The sequence below is a fragment of the Caloenas nicobarica genome, chromosome 1 (assembly GCF_036013445.1).
Source record: "Caloenas nicobarica isolate bCalNic1 chromosome 1, bCalNic1.hap1, whole genome shotgun sequence".
Lineage (NCBI taxonomy): Eukaryota > Metazoa > Chordata > Aves > Columbiformes > Columbidae > Caloenas > Caloenas nicobarica.
In genome coordinates, this window is record NC_088245.1 from 122,509,257 (window position 1) to 122,529,390 (window position 20,134).

General features: G+C 35.9%; 1 protein-coding gene across 1 annotated transcript in view; it reads left to right on the plus strand.

Annotated features, from left to right (window-relative positions):
* Positions 1-20,134, plus strand: part of HLCS (holocarboxylase synthetase) — a 121,767-nt gene that overhangs the window by 38,628 nt on the left and 63,005 nt on the right. The window contains exon 6 of the mRNA XM_065640813.1: positions 4,491-4,762. Within this exon, the coding sequence (XP_065496885.1) occupies positions 4,491-4,762 (272 nt within the window). The remainder of the gene's footprint in view (positions 1-4,490; positions 4,763-20,134) is intronic.

Here is a 20,134-nt window from a genome sequence, read left to right on the forward strand (position 1 = left end):
AGAATTCCATTGATACAAAGTTTAAGATCTATCATCACAGAGTTTGGTAGAAAAGAACAGCTCCCAAATATGCCCAATGAGAGAGATACTGCATATGTCTGTGTATGTATATGAAAACACATAGAAAAATAAGAAATTAGATCAAAATTCTCTCTGTATAAATAGAATGTAAGAATAAAGTCTTGGATTTCAGATTATTTTGAACCATTATAACTGAAAATTTATGTGCTTTGTGCGTAAGTCTCATTGGTTGATAGAGCCCAGGTGGAAATAAAATCTTCTCCATGAGGAGCTGTAATTTTCTGTTATTTTATACTACAACAGAGAAGGGTCCATATGCAGCTGGTTTTTCTCTTGGATGTCTCCCTCTTTTCTCCTTATTATTCAAACTCAATTGCTAAGTAAGCATTAGGAAAATGTGAAACTAATGATTACGAAAACAAAAATAATTTTAAACAGCAAAAGAGCTTCCTTTACTTAGCAGTTTCTTCACACACCTGACTAAACTCTTAAAATCATAGAAAGCAGATGTTAAATCATAAACAAAATACAGCTTTTACTCTTCCTTCTTTATGTTACAATTACCATTTAAACTTCAGTTCAACAACTTGCAATGTCAGACCTCCGATCCTAGATACAATGACTCCTAATAAACCTTTGTGCTGATCAGTGGAGAAGCTGAGGGCACGTAGTATGCAGCATCTTAACTCTCTATTTCTATGAATTTTCTGAATTAACATCCACTATATCTCTCCACCTGCTCAGAACAACTTTTCTTTCAGTGACACGCTCAGTCTGACAATCAAAATTCTGCTGGTTGATCTTTGTCCCTGGGTACCAGATCAGTGAGGCTGTCACTGCTTCGGAATTTCATGTGTCTCCATCTTCTACCTGGGAGGGTTTAAGTTGTGCTTTGGAGTGCTGGAGGAGAATTTGTTAGTGAGAAGTGGTGGGTAGTTCATGTTCATATAGTGCTTTTCTGCTTCTGGTAATTGTTTTTTACAATGCATTGAAAAGATATCGTGCTTTTACCATTTAAAATATGGGTAGAAAAATGTTCTCAATATAAATATTAAATTTATAGTTGATTATTTTAACTGTGGAAAGCTGATTAACTCTCTTGTTGCCAAGTTGTTTGGCTGACATGTCAAATTTCATTCATTCTTTAAGAAAGAAGGCAATATCTCAGCTTTACAAAAGGTACATAGAAAATGTGATCTGAAAAAGGAACAGTTTTATAGGAAGTTATATTTGGCTTGACTTCAGTTCTCCTGTCCAAAACTGATGCAGTAATGATGAATAACAATTTCAGAATATATTTGTGCCTCCATAAATCAAGTGTAGCTATTATATTTACAATGTATGTTACAATATGCGTAGTACAGATTTTTGTATGATTGTACGTTTAAGTAGCTTCAGGTGTTGTTGGTGGTGCCTGAAGCTACAGCTTTTTTGATTGCATACTCATTTACAGCTTGTACCTGCATGTTGTAGGATTTTAATAATGGTCAGGGTAAGCAGTGGCCAGGAGTCTGGGTATTCCCTGACCTTGTGTTGGGTGCCTTTCTTGACACACCTGATCTGGTCCTAGAGGTGTGGAAGAACGGGCAGTTTCTGAACCAGCACTTTTCATTTCAGTGGCCACCAGAGGTTGCTGCAGAACAGCAGATGCGGCTGGGACAGATTTTGAATTCAAAGCTGAATTCAGAACTTAGCAACAAATCACACAGTTCAGGTTCTGACATGATTATATTCCTTGTGAATGGAGTTGAAGCAGACGTTAACCCTGACTTCTTGTATATGTTTACTTCATTATACAAAAATGTGCTTCTCTGTGTGCCAGTGTAATTGTGGGGAGCAAAATGCATTGGTTCAGCATCTGTGTTTCTGTAACTTGATGTGAAGGAGGTTCTTACAGTGAAAATTAGTTTTTCTAGCATCTACTTGGACAGCACTTGAAACTTCGCTTTGTTCAAGATGTAAAACCATGCTTTTTAGGAATTTTTAAAAATCAAATGCTGTTCTTCATTATGTATTACTCATGTTTATATTTTTGATCGGCTTACTAAACACGTACATTATGGGAAAAATTAGCTTCGTAATTATACACATGTAACAATTCTGAAGTGGTTCAGTATGTGTTATAAACAAGAAAATCAAATCAAGAAGTAAACCTAAAAACTATGGCAAAAAAAATCACCTGAAAGAACATGCTTAAGAGGATAAATGGTAGGAATTGTGTGGCATGTTTGTAATAATGTAACATCGCACATAAATATACACTATTTCAGTCTTTTCAGAAAGTATGTTCTGGCAGAAGCACATCAGATTTTCTGACGTATAGTTGAGCACTTATACTGTTTGTTTAGAATGTAGTAATATTTTGAGCACCTTTATTTTTTAACTTAATGTCTGCTTCTGCAAGTCAGCAAACCTGTCCTTATGTGAGTTAAGATTATGCTTTTGTGTCTAGGACTTGCACGCTCATTTACACTAAGTGAATTTCCGTGTTCAGAAAGCAATAGGAAAATGCACTTTCTGATTAAGCAGTTTACATATACTCCCTCACAAAAATGAAAGCTGTAGTTTTTCTAAATATCAGTTACAGCTAATAAGTTACTCTGTGTATGTGTGTAAAACAAGTAGGACAGTGTGTAAAGAGCTCAGCAGCAGTCTATCAAAGCTGTGATTTTACACTAAGTGAAGATGCAAATGCTTCATGCAGATCAAGTCAAAGAAATGCTCATAAAACCTTTAATGCCACATCGTCATTTATGATGTATATGAAAAAAAAAAAGTATTTTAAGCATATTTTATCCAAGAAGTTAGATGGAAAGAGTTCAGATGGAGCTTTAGAAAACCAAGAAATGATAAGTTATTTCTCTGTAACTAAAATTTAGCTACTGAGTCACTCTTAGATCATCCTGGGGCTTAGAAGCCAGTGCCTGGTTGCATTTGGAAAGAGGCAATTCCTTCCTTCGTGTTCCGCTCTGCTGCCTGTACTACAGGGCTGAAAAGCAGTAAGTCTGCTGACATTCAGTGTGCAAAGAACGTTACACAAGAAGCAGCGTCCATGTGAAACTTGAGAACATGAAGTTTCTGAGGGTGGACAATCTATAGAAGAGTGTTAGGAACAGGACCACTTTTCTCATTCCTTCTTAAGATATAACAATGGGATTTGGGAAAATGGAGTAATTCCGTGGATAGATAACTATTTATAGGAAGTTTGCTCTTAATTGCAGTTTGTGGGTTTTAAAGAGTTGTGCTGGAGCTCAGGGACATCTTGCTCAAGGGCAAGAGAGCTTAGTTGTGTCTTCAGCACTCATGTAGGAAACACTCATATTCTGCTTCCCAGATATGGCAGTAATGTGAAGGAGAGGCATATATTTGGTCAGAAGTTTTTTACATAAAATTCAAATGTCTTTCTCATAAAAAATTCAGGGCTAGTACACTAGTACATTATTTTCAGTAGAACAGAATACACATTTTTTTGTGGCTTTATGTATCATGTGAAAGACTACTTCGTCTCTAGAAGGAGAGCTCTTCAAGGTCCAAGATACGCACTTAGCAAAAAGAAGTCTCAGCATCTGTGTTCACGGGCCGTTAAATTACTCTTTTTAAAGATGTGGCAAACATTTCATATCAAATCTCTCAGAACAGAACTGGATATCTCAAGAAAGAGTTCTATGAATGTGTAACAGTTGTTTCAGGGTGTCACCAGACAGGTAATAATCCTAGTAATGAATCTCTTTATTTCACATTAAAAAAATGTATTTCTAAATAACATAAAATAGAGAAAAATCAAAGTTTCGGTTTGTAGATATATAAAATTATATATGTATGTACTTGTATATTTCACATTTTAAATCTTTTGCACAGAAACATGTACTATCATGCATAAGTACAATGCATAAGTACCACTGCATTTCATACACTGGTGGTAGAATTTTCTTAGTTGAGTGCATTCTTGAGGTACATGCTTCTATTTTGGTTAGCTAATTAACAGCCACTTTTGTCTGTATTTGAGGTAATAGTAGTGAAGCTTCCATTAGCTGAAGGTATGAGCCCTTTTAGCAGGTATTCCATTGAGAAATCAGTAAATGTTTTTTGTAGCTGCTGCTTTATCCTCCACATTGAGTCTTAGCGATAGACTAAAGGGCTTGCAGGAAAGAAACTTGGCGTGTTGAAAAACGTGCATAATACAGATGAACGTGTGCGCTTCATGCTTCAGTATATAGCAGAACCACTACAAAACCTGTTGTGGGGAAAGATTAAGCCTAATTAATCTGCAAAGGAGCATGGTCTCAAGTCCAGGAATAGAGTGCCAGGTAGTCAGGCCAGGCTGGACTAGAACAAGCAGCAGAAGTTGAGCTTTGAAGGAGAAATGGAAGTAGTTTTCCCATTTTGAAGTAGAAGATGATTGCATTCTCAGAAGAATGTTTGTATGTCTTTGCATGTGATGGTCCTTATTTTATTTCCCTTGCCCACAGGAAATTCATCTTGCTTTTCTGAAATGGCTGGAGGGACATGTAGATGCTGAAGGATTAAGAGCATCCAGCAAGTTGTCTCTTAAATTTGTTTCATCCTGTGAATCAAAAATGGAGATAACTCCATCTCTCATGCCAGTTATCACTGAGATGGGAAGCTTCTCATCGGAACATTTCAGCCTGAAGACGTATCAACAGAATCTTCAAACAAAGAAGCTTGGAAAGATTCTTCTTTTTACTGAAGTTACCACAACAACCATGAATCTTCTAGATGGGTAAGATAGTGATCTAGACCGGTACCAAATAAGCTTTCTGATCTGGAATTCACAATTATAGTAACACAGAATGTTCCATAAGAAACTTCTTTTTCTTTGGTTTATTTGTTGTCTACAAATTAGCCAAAGTAAAATGGGCTGATTGTCTTGCAGAAAGGACACAAAATAGAGATCTTTGTGTTCACAGAATATTGATTGATAATGTGTAAAATACTAAGCCATAAAGGGTGGGAATATCTGAGAGTGACAACTTTTTGCTTGGCAGTGGAGTTTAATAATTATTCCTTTTGCAAAGCATGAACATCACCATATGAAAGTTTAAGACAAAATGTGCATATTTAGGAGATTTTATGCATTTTCTAGTACAAGTTATTTTCCAAGCTAGCTATTTTTGACAAAAAGTGATACCAAGTGGAGTGTGGCCTTAATTTTAACATCACTGTTTTCTCTCATTCCTTTTACTAAATATTTCACTAAAATGCTGATTAGTAGTTTCTTGGGCTTTCGTTAGACCTCAGTTAGGGTTGTGCTAGACATTCTTTCATCATCACATAGATGACCCTTGTGAATGAGTTGTGGGATAGCTTTGAGAAGGTAGTTCATTAGAGTTTTGAATGGGATTAAGCAATATGAAAATCACAGTTACTAAATCTCAGGTTGGAGTCTATGTACAAAGACTACACTGTTATGTTTCATGAAATAGTCTGATGGAAAAAAAACTGTCTTTGGGAAGTTGTTGCTCTTCAGGACAGATTTTTCTAGGTGTGTTTCTACCTGCAGCTATAACTTTTCTTGACAGCTACTTTTGAGTATCAGTGTTAATTTATCTGCAGAAATTGCATATGAATTTTACTGTTGAAAATAAACTCAGGAATTTTGTTTAGTCAACGTGATGAGTTAAATCATCTTGAATGTTATTGTAACTGATTAGTTAACCAGCAATAATAGCTTTAGTTCTCAGCTAGACAGCCTGAATTGTGAGACCAGTATAAGTTACAGAATACGCTTTCTTGCAAGTAAAAAAGTTGATTTGTTTTAGAATATGTGTACACAAAATCTGTAAATGAGGATGCATTATAACAGTATTAAAATAAATCAGTTCATAGTCTTACAGTTGACACAGTGATAAAATTACAAATGATAATTTGTAATAAAATATTGCAGTTTAGAGATGGTTGGAATCAAATACAAATTTATTTTAATCCAAAACTATTCTCTGTGTGTGCATGTGTACTCATGTACGTGCCCATTAAAAATGTTACTATCTAATTTTGCTGCTCCCCTTCCCCCGGATCTACATCCTTACCCTGCAACTGATTTTGCAGTGGCTTTTGGACGTAGGTAGACATGCTAGTTCAATAAGAAGCCACAAAGAAAAGAGTTATTTTAGGGAAGCATTTGTAGCATTTACTTCTTAATTTTTAGTATTCACAGCATGTTAGCCCATTGGATTGAAAGCAGAAGTACTGTGAAGAAACAAACAAAGTGATGATTTAATAGGTCGAGACCTTTCTTCTCTGACAGTTGTTTTCGGTGGTAGTTCTCAGTAACATTATTCACACATCTCAGCAAGATTAAGTGTATAATTCAGAGTTTTGCGAATTTATTTAGATATCACAAGCTAAACAGAATCATGTCTGCCCAATTTATACATGATTATATTATCAAGAAAGGCAATGGAGCTAGGAGAAGGGGTCTTGTATTTTCGATGATTGTGGAACCTTTACTCTCTTGTCTCTAAAGTGCTGTACCAGCAGCGTGGTCAGCACTCAGGTTGCTTTTTTACATTAGGTATCCCAAATGTAATGAAGTGTTCACAGATGTAGGTCTTCGAGATTTTCCTCATCATGATGTAGTAGTCAGTTTTCATCAGGTAAGATGTAAACTAGAAGTCCTGGCTCTAAGTAGTTTATACTGGGAAGATGATCCTAGTGAGATTATAATTTGAACAAGTAAATTTATCTTGCAGAACGACCTTTGTTTTAATAAGTTAAAGTCTTTGTCTTAAGTATTGTGGTTGATGCTGGTGTAAATACTTGGTTGTCATGGATAATAGAATAATGTAGTCCATGTGATTTCTAATTCAGCAAAGTACCTTGAGACTTCACAGATGATAACATTTCATAAATCACTAGAAATTGATGCAAATACTTATTAGGCAAGTATTATTGAAGAAGAAAGTTGTCAGGTTTTTAAGGTACTTCCAAATGAACCAACATGAATTTGTTAGGATATGTGTTTGTCACTTTTTTCTAATTGCCAATTCTGAATGACAGGAAGATGTATCTCAGGAAAAAAAATTCTTTGGTTGAACAAAAAATAGGTACTTACTGATCATTCATGATTCCCAGAAAAAAATACATTACCGTGTTTATGTAATCATATATTGCAATGAGCATGTTAAAAGATAGACTCCTAGGTTTTACAAATTTTACCAAGTTTGTGATGATTGAAAATATGATACAGACACCTCAAGAACTTAATTAGTGTGATTGGTAGTAAACTTAGTTAGTAAATGATAAATAAATTTAGCATTTAATTTTGTGACTTTAGATTTTCATATACCTTTCCCACCAACTGAATGTCAAACTTTTGTCTCTCCTCCTTCCCACTTCCCCAAACCTTCGTACCCCCAAAAAATTAAGATGTGGAAGGAGAAAGTGGGCTGGAACTAATTTAATGGCTGAGCGACCTCACAGTAGAGAAACAGCCGGAGCCTAATAGGGGTCTTTGTCTGCATTTCCACCCTGGCTGGTAACGTGCCAGTCAAAAGTCAAGCAAGAGAAACAGGTGGAAACTATTAGACCTGTCATAAAGTTTGAAAAATTGATTCTGGAGGCTAAGTGAATAGATTGAACTTGACAGTGTTGTCCTAAAGATTCTAAGGGAAAATTCTGTAGTTTAATTTGGGATCCCTTGATTGTTCATTAGCTCTCCAGATGGCAGGTCTTGGCGGTTTGCATATTAACATACATGCTGTATCATCATCGGTGTACATTTATGTGTCCTAAGGTAACAAACAAAGTGTGAATTCACCTGTAGGTATCTAAAATTAAATGGCATTAGTCTAATTGTAAAATAAAAACTTGTTTAAATGTCATATTTTTAAAATTATCACTACTGCTTTTATGATTTCATGTCAAAATCTTCTTTTGAATCATTTGAGACTGTTTTTAAAAGCATATCCGTTTTTATTTCTTAAACTAAAATTTAAAATCCTTTCCAAAGATTAGAAGCTCCCTTGTTTTTTCTCTAAAAAGAAATAATTTCTTTAATTTTCATTTCAGAAACCTTGTTTTCAAATATATTTATCCTAATGCCACCTGAACAGGTTAGCCTTGCCAGAAGCGGTTCCACTTTCGCTGTCTCCTCTCCTCAGAGCATGCTTGGGATTGCATGATTTAAGATGAAACCGTTATTTTTGAGGATGCCTCTGGTACAGTGAGACAAGTGTTACACTATAGAGACACTACTTATTAGACTCACAAGACTTGAGACTGATAAAGAAATATTTCTAGCACGCTGTAATTGGCTGGAATGGTTTCACAAGCATTTCATTAAAAAATAAATTAATTGGATATACATCTCAGTTTTATACTCTACCAGCACCTTATGTCCTGTGTTTAGTGTTTTAGTTGGCAGAAGATTGGATTTATACATGATTAAGCCAGCATGTGATGTATTCGATATGAAATGCCATTGTAGATCACCTTTCCTCTATATTTAAGAAGCACAAATTGCTGTTGTTAGGACAAGTTTGACACAAAAATCGTTAATTTTAGTGGAAGTGAAATGTGGGATGAAGTTGCTTTCATAATTCCTGAATAGGATATTTAAATAAAATGTCAGCTTAGAGTAAACAATTTCCAAACAGTTAAAAGCTTTGAAAAAGAAAATCCTTTACACTGTTACTGCCCTTTTAGGGTTTTTTTTATGCTTTTCTAGATTCATATTGTTCAATTAAAAAACCCCTGTACTACAGCTCTAATTTTGGAAAGTGGGCGTTAGGACTCGTTTTAAAACTCTTATTTGTATTCAAATATGCGTGCTGCTAATGCAGGTATGAGTTAGTGAAATGTCAGAGTAGCATTTAGTTGAAGAAGACTGGAGTGGCACTTCAGAGGCACAAGCAAACAAGGTGAGATTGACAAACTGTATTTTGTGCTTAGTAATTTTTTTTCCAAATCCGTGCGGTGTTTTATTCTATGTAAACCCAGTGGTCTCGTGTTTAGTCCTTCTGTGCACCTTGGTGATCTCCCTTATTCTCTGTTGAAACCATATTTTTTAAAAAAATAAATTAAAATCAGAGAAGTTGTGGGGAGTGGGTTAAAGTGTGGTTTAAAGGTATAATAGAAACCTGGCATTAATGTAGCCTTTGTAGATATGCCATACAGTCACAGTGTTTGTTTTCATTCAGTCATCAGGCAGACCTGTTTAAAACCTCGCCTCTCAGATACTTGTCTCAAAATTCCACTAGGGCTGTAACTACAAGCCAGAATTATTCCTCTTAGAACTATTGGCTCAACTTGATTGACCATTTTCTTAAAAGCTATGAAAATTATTTACTACTTTTAGTATTCTTTTCACTAGCCATGTCTCATAAGCTAGGCTTGGGTGAGTGGGGGAAGCTGTTTTGCTGTAATAGTCAAACCCAACTGCAAGCTGCATCACTGACGTTATGGTTTCCTCTCTTGAAGATGTAAGGGTTGTTGGAGCACAAAGTCTTTGAAGAGTGATCTTTGTCTTTTAGCGTGGTGAGACAATCCTAGTACATTAATAGTCCTATAAATAAATGTTTTATCACCAGTGTTAACAGTCTGTAAAAATTAACCCCCTACACCCTGCTTTCTCATGAATGTGTGTTGGAGAGCTAGAAAATACCATGGTGGGCAGGAAGGATGCCTCTCAGGGAATAAATATTGCTATTGGATGTTAAAAAATGTGTGCTGATAAATCGTTCCATTGCATTTAAATGGATTGTGCATTTTACATATAACCTTTTCTACAGATATATAACCAAAAAAATTTTATTAGTTTGGATAGCGAGTACTTCTTTGTGCAGAGAGCTCTCACGATAGTTCGTGTTGCTTTTAACTGCTTAGATCCCATGGTTTTGTTTGTCTGTTAAACTGTAGTGTGGGATAGAAACACTCTGCTTGAGGAATGTCTAGCCTGAAAACTCAAGTTAGATACTAGTGGTGATAGACCTGCTCTTTAAGGCATTTTATAGTTTAATCAACATCCCTTTCATTTAACTTAGCCTTGATATAGTACCATGTTCCTTCATTCCTTATATCGTTGGAGTTACTTTTAAACTTCAGGGATTCTTTATATGTAGGATTCAAGGCTTTTTATTCTCAAAATAAGAAAGTTAGTGCATTGGAATAGCTGCTTCCGTGCTTGTTTTCCTCAAGGGTTTTTTAAATTCAATATTTTGTGCCTTCCTTTGGTGATAAAGATTAGCTCAAATAACAAAATAAGTTTGTTTCCCTTAAATCAAATTAACAATCATTTTTGCTAATTTAGTTTTAACTGTATAATATTTCATACTTGATTCTTCCATTTGCTTATTGGCAGTGTTTTGCATCATCCAGCGTTAGAGAAAGCTGTCCTTCAGCCTGATAACAAAAGATCATACAGGAATTTTTGCGATACAGCCAAGAGTCTGTTCCCTTCCTTGTCTGAAGAAAGGGAGGAATTCGGAAGTTTTTGGCACTGATTTGGTTTTGTGCCATTCCCAGACTCTTCTCTGCGATACCATTTTTCACTACATGCTTGCTGAAAGATTTCTGTATTAGGATTTGTCGTCTCCTTTGCGTCAATTTGCTTTGCCTTTCTTTCCACCTGTTGTGAACAGTTCTTGAGGGCACTAAACAATTAGGTCCCTATTTTCTTGTCACGCACCTTGTGTGTCTGATTTTTCATGGAATTGAAGGCAAAATGTGTTCCTCTTTATTTTTTTGTTATGTAAAATCAGTAGATTTTCTTCCTGTTAACAAAGTGGGCCCCCCGCTTGCACGGTTTCTGTCAGTGCAGGGGGAGGTTTGGCATTCCCAAAGGGGATTGAGTCGTAAAAAAAAGATACCCGTTTTGCAGAGCAATTAACCCACACTGAACTCTTATGGTATATTGTATTACCCTGCTGCTGGAAGTTCCTGAATAATTTGCATTGTCGTATGAATACACATGTAGCCTTGGAGCACGCATCATTCGTTAAATATGAACGGAAACCATGTAAGACTGCATAGTTAAAACGAGAGCTAAAGGATGGAAATGGAAGGGTCTCAATAACGATCGTTTTACATGGTGATGTTGTCATGCACACATTTTAAACCGGACTTTTCATATTAAGATGAAAAAATGGAATGTCAAAGTTACAAATCACATTTTATTGAAGAAGAGAATGAACTTCAAAAAGTATATAATACATGTAATTGAATACAATAGATCATAATAATATATAGTATATTGTTATAAAATACTTATAATATTAATTACAACATGTTACATGTATGTTATGGCTGTTCATTTTCTAACTCCGTAACTGTCAATTCTGCCTTTGAATTTTAACTTTTATTTAGCAAAAAGAAATGTTACTTAAGCATAAACACCCGTAAGCACTTACAGATTAATGTTTGCATCTCATTGAGAAAGAGATTTTCGTGCTTCTTCAATCATAAGTTTGTAGCATATTGTAAGTATAACAGTGTGAGTTCTGTAGTGTCAGTGTGTACACGTATCGGGTAGAGCTCTCCTTGTGCTCAACAAACAGCTTTCTGTGCACTGAGAAACCGGCCACCTTATTGCCACTGATCCAAACTCGGATCAGAATAAAGCCTCTAATGGAGTCATGTGCTTACAGCAGTAAGTTAAGAAACTCAAAAGGAAGGCAAAGTCAGTGTAGGACATGACGCATTGATTTTTAAAAGGGGAGGGTAAGGCACAGCAAAACTAAATAGCTTGATAATGTGGTGAGATGAAACAACCTCCCCACCTCCCTAATTAACCTATTTGAGTAGGCTGGGGCTTAGACAAGTCAGGGATCTGCATTTCTCCCTCATAACTTTTTATTGTAATTGTTACAATCATTAGGCTAGTGAAATAATGAATTGAAGAGGTTGCATTCAAATAAAACAGAATAGCGGTTAGTGACTTGATAATGTGTTTGATTAAGGGTTGCCCACATTATGCGTGGCTGGGGAAGCCCCAGTTTAGGATCTGGTAAAGAATCCACTTGGCTGTGCACTGCACATATTTCTTACACTTGACCTTTGAAGGAGATGTGCTGGAGGTATTCAGAACATGCAAGTTACAGACTCTGTGTCTTTTCAGAAAATCTGAATTCTAGAGAAGTGGAGCCCCATATGCGTTGCTTTGGCAACTCCTCTGGCCAGTACACTACCTTTGAGTGAGGTGCAGGGCCTCCCTCAGCCTCGGAATTACATCTACAGAGTAATTTTTGTCAGTTCATTTTAGGAAGCTGATAGGCTGTATGCTAGGTTTTGACTTTAACTACTTTTATCTGAAACTATGATAAAGATCTGAATGTTGAACTACAACTAAGTGCAGTCGCACAGTCTGATTTATTCTCTGGAGATGCCAGTTTCTCTTTCTGGCTACACTGGGAGAAGACTCTAATCAGATTTCTTACAAACTCAAAGTTAGATCATGGCTTTCAGTTTCCATTTTGCACATCTTCATCTCTTTACCCTGTTAGAAAAAAAAAAGAAAAAGAGTTTGGCTTTGCAACAGTATGGGAGCTAAGGTAGGAGCTAAGCAACTTAGGACATGGCTGTTCAGGGAAGTTTAGACAGCACCTGTTCTGGTGGTGTTAAGAGCAAACACACTTATTTTTGTTTGTTCTTATGCTGCCAATCAGAAGGTAGTGATTTGACTTCAGAATAATTCCCTAATTGTTTCCAGGGCCAAAAGCTTTCAAAGCTTGTGTAATTTCTACCTTCAGCAGTAAACTAAGAAAATCCCACAGAATCTGAATTCTTTACCTAAATCCCACTGGCCTAATTTATTTTCACTTATACTCCTAGTTAAAATATTTTAAGAATCTGTTTGTATTCAAACGAAGGCTTGCATTTATCACACCTCATATCATTTTGCCTAAAATGTCATGGCCTGTAGAATGGTGTGTAAAAAAAAAAAAAAAAAAAAAAAAAGAAAAAGAAAAAAAGCGAGGTTCCCCCACTGCAGTTTTGTGATGCCCAGGATTGCTGTAAAATGCTGTACCTTATGTTGCTTTCAAAAGAATTTACTGGCATTGTTCTTGTTGCTTAACTGTTAAACATGGATGAACTTCCAAAAGTTTTTTGTAAACTTCAACTGACACTATTTTTACTGATGCTATTACTTACATTAAAAACCCAAAAGTATTTTAAAGGATTCTTTGCAAACACAAAGCTTTTGTGGCATATTAGGTTAAGGAGTTGTGGAATACAGCTAGAAACTGTCCTTTAGGTGTTTGAATGGATCATCAGTCTGTTCATTCACAGAGGAAGATGAAGAGGTATACTGAACAGAAAATGAGGGGAGGAAAAAAAGTAGGGAGATGGAGGCTGAGACATAGGAAAGAGGAAATGAAAACACGGCATTCAAGGGAAATGAAGCTTATCTGTATTGACTGAACATTTCTTGAACAAATACGTTAAGCTTAAGGTAAAATAAGCAGGATGTTAGAAGATAGCAGTATTAATTGGGGGAAAATCTACACATTGTCAGAGTGCTTAGCAAACTGATTACTGATCAAAAACCCAATTCTCCCTTGTTCAAATGGCAAATTTTCTACTGAAAGATAATTTATGTAGTGTGTGAGTTTGATTTCTTCTGAGGTCATAAAAGCTGGTACTAATTCCACTTAAGCAGGTGCTGGTTCCATTTCTAATTTTTTTTGTTTGAAAATTGGGTAGTATGAGGAAAGGAGAGCACTTTATTTTGTAGAGGCTAAATAATGATTTTGTTTACAATCGTAATGGAATCTGCAAATTATGGTGTACACTTTGCTTGTTTATTTTTAGTCATAATTTTAATCTTTCCTGCCATCATCATAATTTTTGAATGCCTAATCAGGATCCCACATATTGCTTATATTTCATGCTTTCAAAAATGCAGTTTACAATATACTACATTGTACATTTGGATATCATGTAATTAATTAAATGGCATGTTACTTGACGGTAGAAAAGTTTCAGAATTCATTCCACCTGACTGTAATGCTTTCCATCCATTAATTTAATATCTTTATTCAAATCCTTGGATAGGCTGTTAAAATTTCAAAATGGAATTTCATTCACCCATTTCTAAGCCCCTGAAACATATCACTAGACTTAGATGGGCTGTGGGCTTAGTGAAAGAGAACAACATATTTTTATGCTGCTGCATCATCTTTCAGCTAAAATATTTCACCCCTATAATAAGTTGCTTTGTTTAAACATGACTTGATTTTCTCATATGTCTAAAGGAGAAAACAATCTGGTCTTGCAAAATAGTTGCTATAGAACCAGCTTTCTTTTAAGGATGAGTGTTGCACAATATGAATGTTGCAGTGAAACTGAGATTTATGAACGCTGAAGAAATAACATGCTTTAGTGGCTACAAATAATATTTCACTCTTCGCTGGAGTAAACCAGGGCGTGATACCCTCAGAACAAATAGTTGTTTGATATACTGGTGTAAATGCAGGCGTCGGGGTATCAAACAGGCTTACAAGCTGTTTTAGAGCTGATTATTACTGGCATTGGATATAACTCTGATGAAGTACTGATCTTCTACCAAAAAATATTTTCTGTCCATGTTGAATGTAAATACTCATCCCAGCCTTTGGAGGAAGAAAAATTTTTCCATCTGTTTTCTTAAGGTTTTTTAACCTTTTTCCTCCAAGAAGCTGTGTTTGTGCTACTGGCTTCTGAAACAGAAGTTTTGACAAGATCATACATTTATTAATTAATACAGAATAATGATTATATGATCACAATAAGCCATCCGTCAGGCTTCCCCAAAAAAAGAAAAAAATGAAAGGATTATTATTTTACAGCTTTTAAGTTTCAAGACTGAAAATTAGCTACTCACTCAAGTCTTGATTTATTAGAAAAAGATAACTTGTATACTTTATATGGAGAATGGTACCAGATGTGAGATATAAAACAAATTGTTGGTGGCCACCTGCTGTAGCGCACACTTAAAATATTGCGTGGTAGTTGATGCCACGTAGAATTCATGTGAGAGAGGATAATTTTAAGTTAGTAGACCACGTCAGGTTAGGAAGGATCAATGCTTGTGGAATGCTTAATATTTTCCATCCTAATTTATCCATCCGTTAGGAAAAAAAAAAAAGAAAAGCAAAATAGTCACCTTTTGCCAAGGTTTCTATAAAGCAGCCGTGAGTGGTTTGGCTATTTCCTGTGGTAGGCAGGTACCATGGAATTTTTAATCGGAAGGTGTTGGAAAGTCAGTAGAGTGCTGTGACTCCAGCTTATTTGCCTGTCATTTTGTTTCTGTCTTATCACCAGCATTCTGCTACCATTCAGTTGTTACATTGACATGGCTTTCTTGGGAACTAAGTGCGGATTTCTTCTTCTGGGGCATGTTTTCTCCATCAGAATATTGACAACGTGCTGACAGAAAAAATAGACGAAAGATGCCCTTGTGCACCACAGTACCAGCATGCTATAAAACCTCAAGTAAGAAAGAATCCTTATTGCAAGAGGCTTCTCGATTTTAAGAAGTAACAGTGATTAAAGATTCTTGGCGTAGCCAGTTGAAATGCCTGCTGTAAGGAAACATTCAGCCTAGAAAACTGCATTCAGGCACAGAATATCATCTTTGCAGTAGATTTAGCTGACTATGCTAATCTTGTCCCTAGGAACTAAAGTTTGTTTGATTAACTCAGATTTCCACAGAGCCGTGTGCTGTAGCCACAGAGCTGGAAATTGATTACAGAATATATTGTCATAGGTATTTCACTGCAATCCATGTCCCTGTGGGGTTTTTTAACCCTTCTGATGGAGCAACATGAGGAATTATTTTGCTTAACAGCCAAATGTGGTCTTCGCAGCATCATAAATCATATTATGAAATGGTCTTCATTTGATCTAGTATTTTATCTAAGCAGTTACAACTTTAGGTATACAAAATATATTAAAATCTTCTAGGCAAATTTATTCCATTTCTTAATCTCTCTTATAAACAAGGACTGCAAATTCATGCTTATCTCTTGGGGACACTAAAAAAGAAGATTTCTGCTTATATTGTGGTTATTTCTATTCCCAGTAGTTTCTTCACACATTTCCAGTAATTTGCTGCTATTGGTAATTTTTGTTTCCTTATTTTTTAGTTTTTGGTTCAATTTCATGTTTAAGATGGGTAAGATATAACTTACTACAATTTAATTAATTAGTATCAATTGTTAAAACTAGAAATAGCAGAACTCGTGTCGTCTTTTTTTTTTAATGTAATTTCCTATTAAAATAATTCAGATAGTTGCTGACTGATAGGGAAAAAAATGAGGAGAAATCAATTTTATTTCAGTTAGGAACTCAGCTCTTAGACTGGTATATGCTGGAAGAAAACTTGTTTTAGTAAACTGTATTGGATTTAGCTTTTCCTATACTTCGTTGTCTTAGAATTCTTCATTGATCTGCTTAAATCCTGCAGTTCTGAACACCATTTGGAATGAGTAAATTGTAATGATTAAATGCTTTAAAAAGAATATTCTAAATCTGCCCTTCCCTTTTTGTGTGTCAGCTGACTTGAAATGGTAAATTACACATATTTCAAATGTGTGTCGTCAGGAATTTGCATGCTGCCTTCTCTACCTTCTCTGTTACTTTTCATCTGCTTGGTCTTCCTAAAACCAGTTAAGACATTTTTTATGCTAGAGAATGGATTCAAACTTCTGACTGTTTTCACAATGTGACTAAACAGCAGTATCAAGTATGAAATTCAGCACAATTCCACCTTCTCTTTAACTAACAACATAAATAGTTCATAAAAGGTAAAATCAAAAGGAACCTATGAGCTCAAAAGATTGAAGTGGTTTTAGCTATGGGTTGCAGAAATAACTTTTTTTTTTCCTGAGTGTTTCATACAGAAATAGGAGTAGACAAGAAGAGGTAGACATAAATGTCTTCTGGTGACATCTGTAAGAATAGGCATAACAGGTTGTATGCTTAATGCTAATTGATACTATTCTGCAAGACTCGCCAGAAAATTCAACGCAGAATTCTATGGAAACCAGCTAGCAAAGGAAACAGAGAAACCATTTGCTATGAAGATTTTAGATACAAAACAGTCAGATTTTAGGGAGCAGGGTAGAAGAAAAAGGGAAGAAAAAGGGAAGAATAAGTAAACTTGGAGTAAAATTGGAGATTTCTTTATTATGAAGTCCGTGTTGATCAATAAAGAGGTCCTGTTACATGTTCACTATAACTGCGTGAATGTCTGCTGGTCATCATTAGCTCCTTGCCGAAGGTATGTTACTGTTTCGGACTCTTCTGGTTTTTATTTCAACATGGCATGGGCATAGAAAGGATGGTAGGTGTTTTGCGGAGTGCAGATAATTGGAACATTAGGATTCTGCTTGCTATCCTGTATGTCATTTAATGTACCATTTGGTGGTTTCAGCATTCCTGGTCATCAGAACAGATAATATTTAGCCATGGACAAATTATATTTCACTCATAACTGGGGAACAACTAGACAGAAACTGTAGCACTGTACCTGTGAAGAAGGAATGAACATTCACCAGTTGGCTGAAGCTGTAATACAGGGTGTTCATGACAACAGAATTATATTGGGTTAGAAGGAAAATGGTAATTTGCTACGAGGCATTAGCTTAATAAACTGGTATGCCAACAGGAGAGGTTAAGAAGGGTGAAAATGTTCTATTTTGATGTTTTGCCAAGTTAAGCAGTGAAATATTGTGAACATGAACCAAGTGAAATGGAATGCTTTCTACTTGGATTTGAAACCAAAAATCTCGGTGAGTGAGTGATAATTCATAAGTGGTAGAGTGTAACAGTAGATAAGTAGATAAGTACCCTTTCTTCCCTGCTTCCTCTCCCACTGAGGAAAAATTGCTGAGCAAAAATCTGGAGTGCTGAGGTGTTTATTTTAACGCTGAGAAACACTTATTACTTCAAATATTTGCCTGCTTGTATATCATATCTATTATACCAGATGTGCTGCATACAAATTAGACATGGCTCGTAAAGTGTGGTAACCCTAGATTTTCCAAGATATTGGATGTAAATTATCCTTTTATTTAACTATTCTCTAACTCATGTCAGGGAGGCTTTCTAGTGAAGGAGGGCTATACTTTTTATTTAAAATCCTCAACAGAGTTCTTCCCATACTTTTAACAAACACTTTATCCAGTTCTTAAAAAAAAACCCAAACAAACTTTAGATGGTGTTAAAACAAGAAATGTAGAAATGGAGGTTGCATTTACTGGATCTGGAACCAAGTTTTCTTAATTACTTGGATAAGTCTGCAGCTGCATTTGTTTAGTACCTAGCAAAACCTTATTGGAAATAGGGAAGTTTTTTTACAGTGATGGTAACTATACAAAGAAAGACTAAGCTAACTTCAGATTACAAAGTATCAGATCAAAGATGAAAAAAAGTGACCCCAAGAGTCAAATTATGTTATAGTTTCTTTTTCACATTTCCTTGTACTGTGAGATAATTCGGATGAACACTTTATGTGTGTGCTTATCTTATACTCTAATGGATGCTGGCACAGGAGACTTCACATATTAATTTGGTTAAAGAGAAAGTTTTCTTTTGACAACAGCGCTGCAGGCACCCGGCTCTGGGCTTGGCCGAAGAGCTGCCAGGCAGCCCTGCAGGCCGCTCTGCTGGGGCTGTGCGCCTGGTCTAGTTGGTGGCAGAGCCAGCGGGTAGTCGCATCCAGCACAACGCTGGGTGACACAAATAAACGGCTCTTCAGTAAACTAGGGTTTATTTTCCCTGTATTTAACGGAATCGTTAAACACTGAATTCCAAAAAATCATGTTGTGGATGTCTTTACAAGCTTCAACCACTTAACTATTAAAAAAGCTAAGTGGTGAAGGCTGTGTATTACTATCTATCCTTTAATTTTCAGAAAAAAACCCCCAAACATGAACTTTGATTGTTTTGTTTTCAATCTGTCATATACTTCAGGTCTTTTTTTATTGTGTGATATTAATATCATCAAGGGAATGAGCTGCAAGGCAGAAGTATTTGCCTAGTCTGTGTTTTCAGTTTTATGTGTTCTAGTAAATCTGAGGTGCTTCGTTCTGGTTTTCAGGTTTCAAAATACATTAACCGTCTCTCGATCTTATGCAGTGGCTCATACCCACCTCATTACAAGAAGGGTAGGAATATGATCCCTAGATGTGGTTTTTCCTAAGTAGGTGATTATTGGTGTGTATACCGTTTGTGCGTAGATTTCTGCACTGGACCATATGACATAGTGTATTAGGACTTCCTAGAATTAGTTACATTTACATGTTGGGTTTTTTCTGTGTGAACACATTCTGGAGGGTGGTTTTGAAACACTGATATTCGTGTTACTAGGGATATGTGTGGTGTCTGCATTATTTGCCAGTAATCTGAGTTGGATTTGGTTTCAGAAAATGTGAGCTAGTTTTATGTCTGCTCTGATTTTACCTACGACTGTTTTAAAGCACCAGCTGTATGGCAGATGCTCACATTAAGGTCTTGTGTTTCAAACAGAATCAAGAAATTCTCGGGATAGCTTATTTGCTTCTACTACAGATTTTTCTCCTTCAGATTCAGCCAATCCATAATGATGAAAGTATAACTCTTTCAGTCTGTTGTCAAAATCTGCTGACTAGAACCCTTTTCCCTCCTTAAATTTCTCCTCTTCTCTGTACTGCTTCTCCTCTGCCAGCCCATAATTGGTGAGTATGATCTACAGTGGAAATTATCTTCTGCTTATTCATCTCTATCAACTCAAAATTTTGTTACTACCTGCAAGAAAAGATGATATGTTCATGTTTTGTTTTGCTCTTCACTGTAACAAGTCCTTAGTTCTTTTGATCATGCAGGAGTCCAGTTTACTGTTTGTCAGTCTTATGCAGCTTCCGTAAGAAAATGGCACAAGTGATCTGATCTCCTAATAAAAGAAGCCTTTACCCTGTCCTTCTTGGAGAGCAGCTTCTTTTTTTGGTGATTGTGATCAATCTAGTTGGGTTTGCATTTTTTTATTTCTGAAATTAGAATCCCCTTGCCTTGACCTTTTAAAATTTTTTTTTGTTCATCCCATCTAACTGCATATCATAATTTAAAGCCTTTTTTTAAAGTTGGTACAACAGTTCTGCGTGGAAGTGGACACATAAATTAAGGCCAGAAATAGTAC